This window comes from Streptopelia decaocto (genome assembly GCF_964273445.1).
Source record: "Streptopelia decaocto genome assembly, chromosome: 18".
In the NCBI taxonomy this organism is placed as follows: Eukaryota; Metazoa; Chordata; class Aves; order Columbiformes; family Columbidae; genus Streptopelia; species Streptopelia decaocto.
In genome coordinates this window covers 8,597,578-8,609,743 of record NC_138673.1, presented here as the reverse complement: position 1 = coordinate 8,609,743, position 12,166 = coordinate 8,597,578, and the positions used below count along the sequence as shown (strand labels likewise).

At 49.9% G+C, this 12,166-nt stretch overlaps 1 protein-coding gene across 4 annotated transcripts in view; it reads right to left on the bottom strand.

Annotated features, from left to right (window-relative positions):
• Positions 1–3,605: 3,605 nt before the first annotated feature.
• The window catches only part of YPEL2 (yippee like 2), a 34,475-nt gene continuing 25,914 nt past the window's right edge, over positions 3,606–12,166 (bottom strand). For 2 of the 4 annotated variants that reach the window (XM_082068701.1, XM_082068703.1), the window contains 2 exons: positions 11,036–11,079; positions 3,606–10,251 (listed from right to left, as the gene is read on the bottom strand). In XM_082068701.1, coding sequence (XP_081924827.1) covers positions 10,044–10,251; positions 11,036–11,079 — 252 coding nt within the window. In that variant the 3' untranslated portion in view covers positions 3,606–10,043. The remainder of the gene's footprint in view (positions 10,252–11,035; positions 11,080–12,166) is intronic. The other 2 variants (XR_014185668.1, XM_082068702.1) reach the window with 2 other exon arrangements.

The following is a 12,166-nucleotide window of genomic DNA, read 5'->3' as shown; positions in this document are numbered from 1 at the left end:
TTGTGATGGGGACACCTGATCCCTCACCAGCACTATCTCCACCATCAGCTGCTGGTGCTTCGTTATCCTTTATCTCATCAGCAGCAATTTGGGTGCTAACGAGCTGCAACCTGGGAGATAAAGGCCCCTTGGCTGGCGCTTGGAAATTCATGTTGACTTGATGAGGTGTTTATTTTTGTGCCCTCTGAGCGTGAGTTTTGCACCATGAAGGCTCTGGTGCTTTCCCCATGGGCACCCTGGTCTGTGCAGCATCTGCACCGCGGGCACTTTGCCTCCGGGCAGGAAACTCAAAAAAAAAACCATCCCTGGGGGGTTAAGGATGGAGCAAACCCCCATTTTGACTGGATGAGACATCTGCTAGTGGAGCCACTTGGCAAAGACAGGGAACCTGCGTCAGAGGCTGAATCCTCCAACGTTTCAGCTCCTCCAACACCGGGCTAGGAGAGGCCCTGGATTTCTGTCCTGAAACCTTCATAAAAATAGCACAATTATGGGAAAATCCTTGTCCAAGTGGAAAAGAAAACACCCGTCTGGCTTTCACGAGGAGGCAGAGCTACATAAAAGCGCACTCCTATAGCTTTCTGTTATTTCTGTAAAGCATCCAAACGCTCGCACAGAAACCCTTCACCGAGGGGCACGTTTCCACGAGCCAAGGGCGGCCTCCTGCTAAAGTACTTTATTTTCTTTTCCCCCAGCGTTTTACTTCACCTCATCAGAAGTTTCCATACGTGGAGAACAAACCGTCTGCAGAAATGTCCTCTGCAGGGCAGCCCTGCCGGGAGCCGGCTGCTCCGTCCCCAGCCATAAATCACAGGGCAGACTGGAAAATCTCCGCGTATTTCTTTTTCATAGAAGGCGAGTCGGTGATGTCTGTCACCCCCGTCCCCACCGTCCTGCTCCCCCAAGCCCCCCAGCACCTTCCCTTGTGGGGATGATCCCCCCGACAAACTTGGGGTGACCTGACAGATGTGTCTCCTGCACAGATTTATGTTGGATTGATGTGGCCACCCGCAGCGTGGCTGGGACAAGGGGCAGCTCTGTGCCCACCCTTGGGGTGACATCTCCTTCACCCCACATCCCAGGGATGTTGCTCAGCCAGACCGGCCGGCAACGGGGAACAGCCTTGACACTATTTATACACCGGGCTGGAGCCGGGTAAAAATAACCGTGTGTTTGGCAGCCTGAAAGTGCTACTGTAAATCCTGCCTGTCAGCAAGAAAATCCCCAGCTCGGGTGGGAGCTGCTGTCCCCGTGGGAGAGGCAGCGTGGGGGGAACCAGGCGTGTCCGTGGGGCTGAACCCCCAGCGAGAAAGGAGGAAAAGGAATGAACCGATGGAAGAGTGACCAGCAGCAACCATCCCCAGCTCCTGTGTCCCCAGAAAAAGGGCCGAGGAGCAAAGTGGTGTCAAATTGCTCTGGAACCGGGATCAAAGGCCACCGGTGCTGCTGTATTTATAGCGTCGTGATCATCTTTTGGAAAAAAACCTCATTGTGACTGGTCGGATCTGAGAGGAGCCCTGGGAGCTGCCCCATGCTGCGTACTGTTGCTCTTTATAGCCTGTCCTCTGGCTGCGGGTAAAGGTCACGGTGGCTCCCGCGGCACTGTCACCTCGTGTGGTGGCACCTCCATGGGAACGAGAAGGGGTTTCGTGCACCAGCATCCATCCATCCATCCATCCATCCATCCATCCATCCATCCATCCATCCCTCCATCCCCCCTCCCTCCACCCCTGCAGATCCGTGGGCCAAGTTTGCAGCAGCGAAGCCGCAGCCGCTCGCCGGAGCCCACGTCTGCTGCTGTCTGAGTCAGCTTATCTGCACCGGGATATTAATAGATCGCTTTGGCTTGCTCGCGCTCTAATTGCAGTTTAATAATACACCTAATGGAAGCCAGCGAGAGAGCTGCCCCATATCACAAATATAGCGGCTGTTCCCTGCGACTCCCCTCGCCGCCGCGGCGGGGACACCCCGTGTTCCCCACCACGTCCCCGCTGAGGAGTTTCCTCCACACTTTTGGTGTAGGCGCAGCCCGAGGCCACGTCCCGGGTCTGGCTCTTCTCCACTTCCATCCTAACGGAGCCCAAGGGCTGACACGGGGTCAGAGGCTCTTCCTGGGACTGTTGCCAAGAGAAACCCCTGAGTGGTCCCCCCTGCTCTCACTTGGGTGCTCGGGATGGGAAACATTGAGCACGACGCCTTTTTCCTGCGGGGAAAACTTCCCTATAGGGACGCAGGCGCTTGGGCAGCTGCCCTCGTACCGGAGGGATTGTTTGTCTTGACACCACAGCATGGAAATGGGGTTAAAACCTTCGGGCTCTTTGAGCGACTCGGCAGCTGCTGCTCGTGTTCAGCGGCACCGCGGGTTTGCAGGAACCAGCCCGGCGGGGTCACAGCCCCGGAGCCGCCAGCCCGTGCTCCTCTCCAGGCACCGCGCCGCGAGCACCGGCCTCGCATTTTTCGGAGATGCCATCACCCCCAGACCTTCCTGCCGCGCGGGGCGGAGGCAGCGCCCGGCCCCATCCTCCCGTCTCCCACGGGTGCCGCAGCAGCCTCCCCAGCACACACCCAGCACCACGGCAAATTAAGGTTTTGGCGAAACCAAGAACTCAAATTACACCTTGAGCCTGTCGGGCAAGCAATTAATTCCATTGAGTGTCCCATGGGCTGAACCTGTTTGCCCACACTACGGGCACGGTCACGGTCGCGTCTTCCTCTCCTGCCTCCCACAAACTCCTCCTCATCTCCGGCCTCTCAGGTGCAGCTTTTCTGGGTCCGGCCTGAGCTCTTTAGCAGCTGGCACCATCACCCCCTCTCCAAAGAGGGTTAAGTTGCTTTTTCAGACCCGTGGGGAATTAAGGGCACTGAGGCGGCACAGTGACCTGCGCAGGGTGGGTTGGAGAGGGTCACATAGCTCACCCAGAATCACCGCAACGCGCAGGATCCGCTGCCCACGCTCTGATTTTCTTTGCTTCAGGACCAGTGCGGATTGAACCTGGGAAAATCCCGTTTGCTGAACTTCTGAAACAGATGTTTGACTTGCAAACACCCAGATGGCTCGAGCAACTGTGTGCAGGTACCTCCTACAGTCACCACGCGACGACTTCACAACACACAGAGCTACACACCGAGTTCCATAACACGCTAAACCTGCAAACCCCGGGGGGGTTTCTGACCTCTGGGAATCTCCGGCCTCATTCTCTCCATGTGGGCGCTGCTACGTAACAGTGCTGACAAACCCTTCATCCACAGGGAAATGAGTTGATGAGAATGATGGGATTTTATTTCATGCGCTTCTTGCTATTGTTACTGCTTGAAAAACACCTTAAAATCAGGGAATTCCTCACCAATGTGCTTCCCTCGCTGCTCTGGTTTAGGGGACGATGGTGTCGGGCGGGTCAGCACCATCTCTTGGTCTATTTGGGGTTTGCTGTTGTACTAAATCCTCGACTTGGTGCTGTTTGCTCTGCCCGATGAGATTCTTGCCCGTGACTATGGAAAAGAGGATAATGTGGCTGTTCTCAAGGTAAATGTAACATTTCTTAACCAAATTTTGCTGCCTCCAATTTGCACGGAGCGTAAGAGACTCAAACAGAGACACGGACCAGCCGTTTTAGTACTTGAAAATTTTATTTTCTCAAATGAGCACCAACACATATTGTAAATATGACAAACAATACGCCTCCCTCTAATACTGAAGAACTATTTACAATGTACAAACACATGAAAAGGTGAAAACCAATTCTTTCAAAAACAAACGATTGCATTTCTTACCGAAGCAAACAACCTGAAAGAATATGCCAAAAAAAATAAAATTAAAACAAGATCAAAGAAATAAAAGTATACACAGTTTGTAAACACAAGAGCATCAATAGACAGGCTGGTATTGGAAATATCGTCCTTCGGTTTTGTCAGTGGGGAAAGCATTCCCATTTCCTTACGAAAAACAAAACAAAGGATACACAGAGTTCGTAACTACGAGAATAGCTTATTTGTGGTTGTACCTTACACAACGCCATTCTGCTTGCGTTTAAATATGTTGGTTTGTTTTCTGGATTCAAGATGATTTTGTTTCCCCTCTTCCGCTCACTCTTTTTAAACAGGATTCTGCAAAATCTCTGTCTAGCGTCATTGTTTCTGAGCATTAAACTTGCGAGGCGTCTCACCTGGGACAAGAGGAGAAGAGGCTCCTTCCCCACCCTGCTCACCCCCCGCTTTGGGTGTCACTTTGGGTGTCACTTTGGGTGTCACCTCGTCACCCAAGCGCCGGTTCCCATGGAAACGCGATGCTCCCCCCACCCCGCGGCAGTGCAGTGAAATGCATGACGAACACACAAACGCATACAGAGAAAACTCTTCACTTGATCATCACAAGAACAAGAGATTTCATTCAGAGGTTTTGTTTTCTGTGTGTCTTTAAATCGTGTGCACCAAAAAACGGAGAATTAAAGAGCGTGCAACAGTTCTTCAGGGCTGAAAACAGCTCCTTGCTCAGCAAAACGCGGTCCAGTGGTTTGTGCTGTTGGTCCAACTTTGGGATGAACGAGACTCAATGAATTAAAAATGTATAAAGGGGGAAAAGGGAACGTTAAAGACAGAAAGGAAAACAGGGAACAAATGAACTTGGCTGCCCCAGAGGTAAACTTGTACTCTAATCGGTTATGGGGCAGCCTGGTTGAAAAATAAAAAGGAAATAAAACCAAACCAAAACACAACCAAACAACAAAAAACCCCAAAGAAAACCAGGATCCATGTCCAAAGACTTATGTTTTAAAAACAATGACTAGATAGAAACCTCCATCCTCCATTCCTGCTGCCTCCCCGTGACTCGGAGGCTGCAGCTTGTGCTCAATCCTGTTTTCTGAACCTCAATATCTACCTCACTCCAGCCAATTCTGGTGCAAGAGAAGATCTCAGGCCTGGATCCCCCAAACCAGATCTCCCCGGGGAAGCTGAGCCCAGATGGAACCCACTGGTTTGGGGGGGACTCGTCGGGGGATCTCACCCGGGTCCTCGGGCGCTAAATAAAGGTGTTTCACACGTCATTCCAGCCCCTGGCGCCCCCCCAAGTGTCCAGAGCCACCTCGTGTCCCACATGTGGGGACCACAGGCTGCTGTCCCCAACCTGCCACCACTGCTGTCCCCAACCTGGCACCACTGCTGTCCCCAACCCAGGACCGCTGCTGTCCCCAAGCTGGCACCACTGCTGTCCCCAACCTGGCACCACTGCTGTCCCCAACCCAGGACCGCTGCTGTCCCCAAGCTGGCACCGCTGCTGTCCCCAAGCTGGGACCGCTGCTGTCCCCAACCTGCCACCAATGCTGTCCCCACCCCGGGACCGCTGCTGTCCCCAACCTGGGACCGCTACTGTACCCAACCTGCCACCAATGCTGTCCCCAAACTGGCACTGCTGCTGTCCCCAACACGGCACCACTGCTGTCCCCAACCTGGCACCAATGCTGTCCCCAACCTGGGACCACTGCTGTACCCAACCTGCCACTGCTGCTGTCCCCAACCCCAGACCGCTGCTGTCCCCAACCTGGCACCAATGCTGTCCCTAAGCCAGGACCACTGCTGTCCCCACCCCGGGACCGCCCGCCCCGGACACCAATTCTGCGGGCTGGAAGCTGCAGCGATTCCCCTCCTGCCACATCCAGAGGAAAAGTGGATCAACTTAAGAGGACAACGAATACTATGATCTTTGTTTCCCTTTAAACATATTTTCCAACAAATACAGAAGGAAACAGTATCATTTATAAACAACAAAAACGTGCTCTCGGGGGGGGGGGGCTCTGAGAAAACAGCACCAAATATATTATTTAAAAAAAAAAATTAAATAGTATTTACAAAAGTATATTTCACAAGATAATTTTTTTTTTCACGCTTTGTATATATTATCATCTGAATATTTATTACAGGGATCGGGATTTCACACCAGATAATCCACCAGAGCAAAACAATTGAAAAACTTAGTCAAGCCTGAGCTTTGGGGGAGATGGGGGTGATGTAAACTCCAGGATAACGCAGCTCGCCAGACTAAATGCCACATCAGAAAAATAAAGCAGCAAAACTCGCTGCGGTTGGTGTTTTCTCAAGGGTGTCAGCGGGGAAAGCAGCACTGGAGGGATGCGGGAGCGAGGGTCTTTGGTTATGCTCTGAATAAATCACTGTAGGAGCCATCGATCCTGTGGTGGCACAACACACAGATCCCATCACCCGCGGGGCCACCGGCTCCCAAAACTGCCGCGTGTCTCGATGCAGCAAGTGACAGATGAGTTAGCAGCGGAATAAGAAGCGCTTTGTATTTAACGGACACGCAGCAGAGAACAAACGCCAATGAGCCTCACGAGCCCATTTTTCTTTATGTCCCTGGACAGTGCATTAAAGTCACTCTATGGATAATCTCTGGGTGTTGGGGATGTTCACAGGCACATATTTTTGTTGTATCGGGGCTTGAGGTGAGATTCTCAGCAAGCGTGACTCTGTGGATGCTGATGGGACAACACCAATTAAAACCAGATTAAGATCTCGCTGTATTCAAGCTTAGACTGGTTGCCATTAAAAGCGTAACCCCTGTGAACAGTTAAAACCAGCCTGATCTGACCGATCCTCGTCCTTTCTTGTCCCAAAGACACGGATAAAAACCTTCACACCTGGTAGCGCTCTGCAGTAAGGGTTCTTGTTTCTCAGAGCGCTCCTCTACACAGGCCTATAATTTTATAGCTTTTTAATGGGTGATGACTCTAAATACCAACATAAAACCATGAGCTCATGCGTGCTCTTTTTCTCACCCTCAAACATGAATGATTTGGGGTGATCTCTTGCTTCTCCCAGCTCCAAACAGATCCCCTTAAGGCTTCGTACCTGGGGAGACTGAAGAGCTCTCCAAAGAACACAGATTGTTTCCCACTTGCTAAAACCTCATAAATCGTTGTGGATCAGCAACCAAAAACAGGAAAATGGGACCAGGCCAGTGCCAAAGTCAACAAGGTGGTGTGTACTGCAGAATTTTGATTTCTATTAGATTTTTTTCACTGAAGGGAATGCAGGGGATGGGTTCAAGAGAAGAAACAGCCTTTGCTGAGATGGGCCATCAGGTCTGGGTTTCAGCACAAGGCCCCATCAGGTAAAGTCCACCCTGATCCATATGTAGCGTCTCTGCTCACACCCCCTTATTTAATTTGAAATGACTTTCTCAGCGCCAGCTCTGTCCTGATCCCCACAGCCCCCTGAGAGCGTGGTGGGGCGGGGGTGACAACAGCGTCGGTTTCATAAGGAGCTACAAACCCCTGCACAATACTCTTTCCTTCTGGATTAAGACAGATTTCCCCCAGTGGATTAACCTACTTGAAAGAATTCCACGAACAAAAAGAAAACTCACTCAGAGAGATAAAAACTAATTCGGTTAAACAGTCTTGGAGTTATGCACCAGATACTGGCTGGACTGTTGCAGAGCAAACTTCACATTGTCATTGACGTCTAACACAGCTCCCCTCTCACATACCGGGTCCCTTCCCCACCAACCACCTCGGGAAGGTCCACGTTAATTAAAACGAAAAAATTAAAATGGGAAGGACTTGTTCCTTGCAGTTACGACACCCACATCTACCCCTCCTCCCCTTTAAACTCCAGGGCATGGACAATTTCAGGGGTAGGGGAAGATGTTTAGTTTCTTTTCTTTCCCGTCCCCCTGTGCCTGCAACAGGCTCCTGGGAGCGGGGAAAAAAGGGGGAAGGTTTTGGGGAGGATACCTCATGGCTTGAAATATCCACCTGTGCAACACTGCTACAAGTGCCGGGCTCCTCCGCTCCCCGCTCTCGCCCCATTCCCGTCAGCTCCGAGGTGGAGCCGATGGCTGGGGCCTGGGATTTAAGACAAAGATTCTGTAACAGCATTTTCCTACATGCACTTGAGAGGGGTTGGTAAAAGACCCCCAAGGATGCTCAGCGGAGACCAGGAAATCAAGGGGCAGCCTGTGACTAAGTCTGTCCCCATCCTTCTCTATGTGATTTCCTCTTTCTTGCCTAGCACGTGCCTTTATTTCCCCCCCGTCATGTCTTCTAAGCTGCAGCTCCAACCCCTTGCGCCCTAAGCAGTTTTCTCCTCCTCTCTGAGGGGCTCAGCAGTCAGGATTTGGTTTCTGCAGCGGTGAGGATGCTCCCCACAGCTGTGCTCTGTTGGGATGTTCAGCCTACCTACCGACCCTGAAACGGCGAGGAAGAGGAGAGCCGGGGAACCTCCCCAGCCTTCGGGTCCTCCCCCTCCAAACAACAAGTTCACAAATGGCAAACGAAACACACAACTGCGATCAGCTTGTGGGGGGAACTGGTTGTGGCTTGTGCTCAGCCGGCTTAGGCTGAAGCTCCAGCGACGGAGCAGCGGTTTTACGATTCCGAGAGAACGCAGCCGTGAGGTATTTTTCTGTCCATTTAGACAAGTAGATAGTTTCAAGCCTTGGTTAACCAGGACTTAAAGGAGAAGAATTTCAACTTCTGATGACTCCCCTTGGGGCCCGCTCCCCACCCCCTATCACCTTCTCCTGCCCAAAACTCAGGTCTTCCTCCCGCACCGAGACCTTCTGATAAAACGCCACCACAGAGCCAACTTCAGTTTGTACTTAAACATTCGTCAACATGGAATGGCTGTCGGGCGTTCGGTGCATTCTCTTAGCCAACGCCAGAACACAGAGAGAAGCAGCCAGGGTCAACTCACAAACAGATACAAAGCAAAGAGACAGAGAGACAGAAATTTAGAGGCCAGTCACCAATAAAGATGGAGAAGGGTGTGAAGATGCTCCCAAATTGCAGAGCCTCTAAATGCATGGAACCAAGCGTTCAGTCACTCTCTCACTCTTGGATATAATGTTCGGTTGGATGGCATTCTCTTACACGCTGGTAGGGCTGGGCTCTTTCCGTTCAATCCCAGCCATTATCCTTGATCATGTGAGCTAGTTCAATGATGTATTTGCCTTCTTTATACTTCTGGCTGCTTTCAAAAGCGTGTTCCTAGAAAAAGAAAAGGGAGAAAGAATGAGATCAAGCCAGTATCTGAAGGTAAAGTCGCTGTTACAGATCAGATCCAGGAATGCTGGTACAAGTCTTGTCTACAGAGTACAACAGTCAAATTGCAGGTTCCCCTCTTGGCTTTCAGGAAAATGAATGTTGGAAGAGTCTCCAATCCTGTTTCCAGACGTCTTTACAGACAGACGTGTGCTCGGAAACACATGGCGCTTCAACGCTGCGGAACTAGGTGAGGAAATCCATGGGATCCCCGAGCAGGTGGGACTCTGGTTCCTGAGGTTGCACGGTTCGGTTCGGCTCAGGTGTGCGTTACCTGTGTGCACCAAACGCACCTGAGAGAATGTAGTTCTGTTGTCACAGAGGCTTGGGCTCACTGCTGTGTTGACGAAATTTTGTGTTTTGTCTTACAATAACCTCAATTTATGTACTTGGTGTCCTTCTCCATTTGTGAGATCCATGCTGTGTTTCTGCATGAATTCCTACCACATCAATTTTTGATGCTTTACTTTTTATAGCCTTCCAACTGATTTATTAAAGAATATTTCTGTCCAGAGGCCACAGATACAATATATGTTTTGTACAGACACTGGCCAAAGTGTTTTGACAAACAAGTACACCGCGTGCCTCCTGAAGCAGAAATTAGGATGTAGCGTAAGCCTTTATTTGAAGGCAATTGAATTTACGAAGAGCAACAGACAGCAAACAGATAAAACTCGTGTTCAAGAGCATTTCCAGTGGGAAGGACACAGGATTAACAATATATGGATCGTTCTGTTATTCTGATATTGGCTGGGAAAAAAGACAATATGAACCACAAAGACTGACTGATGTTATCCTCGTGTTAAGTGCCGCTAAGGGACGCCCAACCAAAACCAGGCCTGCAGTGTATATATTCTTAGTAAAAAAATTAGCTGCAAAGCTCCTGCTCTTAATGGATGCAACAAACACAATACAGGAGGGAAAATGGAAATGCAGGAAGGAAAAATTCCGCGGTTACAGACCAGAACCCGCATCGCCGGTTCCCAGTTAATGGTCTTTCCACGAGACCCCGTTACCACGCACACACCGTCGGAAAGGGCTGGAGCAAAGATGTCCACAGGAAAAGCAAATTATACTGATACTCACATATTTCCAACCCAGTGTGGTTTTGCAGTTTTCACAGTAAATATCTGCAACCGCATGTAATCCTGTTAATAACACCCGCTCCTCTGCAGGGCCACAACCCACATTAACTCTGGGGAAAAAGGAGAGATGCTCCCTATTAGTGTGTCTTTCCACATCAAGACGCTGCAATGAAGCTGATAGCAATTTTATTGCAGTATTTAAAAACACAAGCAAGAGGTTCAGCATGCTGAGAACCACAGCTGGGCCTGAAACAAAGGTCTCCTGCAGTTCCAGAACACAATGAAAAGGTAAAATAGAATTTTTATGCGACTCAAAATTCTATAAAGCTTTGGACAGAAGATTAATAACCTTCTGGTAAATTGCACCGATTATGCATTTGAGAAAGAATTTCATTTTGAAATGGATAAAATGGTACTTTTACTGTCCCAAATAGAAACTTGAAAAATGTAACTGAAATCAGCAGTTCTTCTGAAAGACATCCCAGCAGTGATCTCGGCAAAACTGCTCGCAGTTATTGGGAAAATGATGCTCAATTTTTATGCTAGCTCTAAAAAGTAGATGTGTATATAGATATTATTCATTCTCCACATTTACGAAACTTTGACTCTTTGGTCCAACTCCACGCTCTGAGAAGAGAATGACTCATCTGTTAGCTCTTATTTCTCAATCAAAAAACCCACCTTTTCCTAAGCTGCTTATCTGAAACCTCAACATAAAATCAAATATGAATCACTGCTGCTTCCTGCCTCATTCTCCAAACACTTCCAGCAAGCTCCCAAGTCTCAGGCAGAGGTTTCCTAAAAGAAGATTATCCTTTTGTTTGCTTCTTCATGAGGGCTTTGTTAATTTTATCCTATGAGACGCAGAGATGACACGTCCGAGGTTATACTCACACTGAGTTGAAGAGGTATGCTCGTCCTTGGCTTCCTTGAAAGGACTGAAAGGCAAGAAAACAAAATTCAGTTGGCCGGTTGATGGAAAAAAGGCTAAACCAGGACATGCCCTCCACAACTGCATTAACGGTAATTATAGCAACTGTCGGCCAGGGCCTGAGAAACGCACATCGATACGAGCAGAGAGTGCAACGTCAGGGGATGAGCCCTGAAGAGCAGAGTCTGGTCCAGCACCCATGTCACAAATGGCACCGGCCGCCCACTGGGAACTCACCTGGTATCCCCAGCACTGCGGTGCTGGACAAGCCCAACGTGCTTTTCAAGAGCGAAGCTGTTTTCCCTCTCGTATCCCAGCAATGGCTATTTTTACCCTTTCGGTTCTGTTTATGGCCTTGCTGCCCAGTGTTGACTGCAATCTCACGGAGGCTTCCCGTGCGCTGCCGCAGTTTTTAAACATCGCTGCGTGTGAATTCCCCTTTGGACGACCGCACAGATGGATGCTGAACCGAATGGAGAGATCGGACCTATTTGTGCAAGGCGCTGTGCACACAAATACAACCCCTACTCTAGTGATTTTACAAAAGACTTCAACCTTGCTGAGCTGTCTGCAAGCCTTCATATCCCCACTGACACCAGGGACATCTTCAGGACTCGATCTAAACATAGACTCATTTCAGTTGGAAGAGACCCTCAGGGTCATCAAGTCCAATTATAACCTAACTCTACCACTAAACCATGTCCCTAAGAACCTTGTCTAAGGGTCTTTTAAACCCCTCCAGGGATGGTGACTCCACCACTGCCCTGGGCAGCCTGTTCCAATACCTGACAACACTTTCCATGAAGAATTTTTTCCTAATATTCAATCTAAACCTCCCCTGGTGTAACTTGAGGCCATTTCCTCATGTCTTATCACTGGCTACTTGGGAGAAGAGACCAACCCCCTCCACGCTCCAGCCTCCTTTCAGGTAGTTGTAGACAGCGATAAGGGATGAGATACAACCGGACAGAGATGAACACGGACAAGGGAGAATGATGCAGCAGCAAAACCACAGCAGATCATCACCAGTCGTGGCCAGGGCCCGCTGGAAGATCCCCAATTGCAAGAACATCTGCAATGGGCCCCTTTCCGCG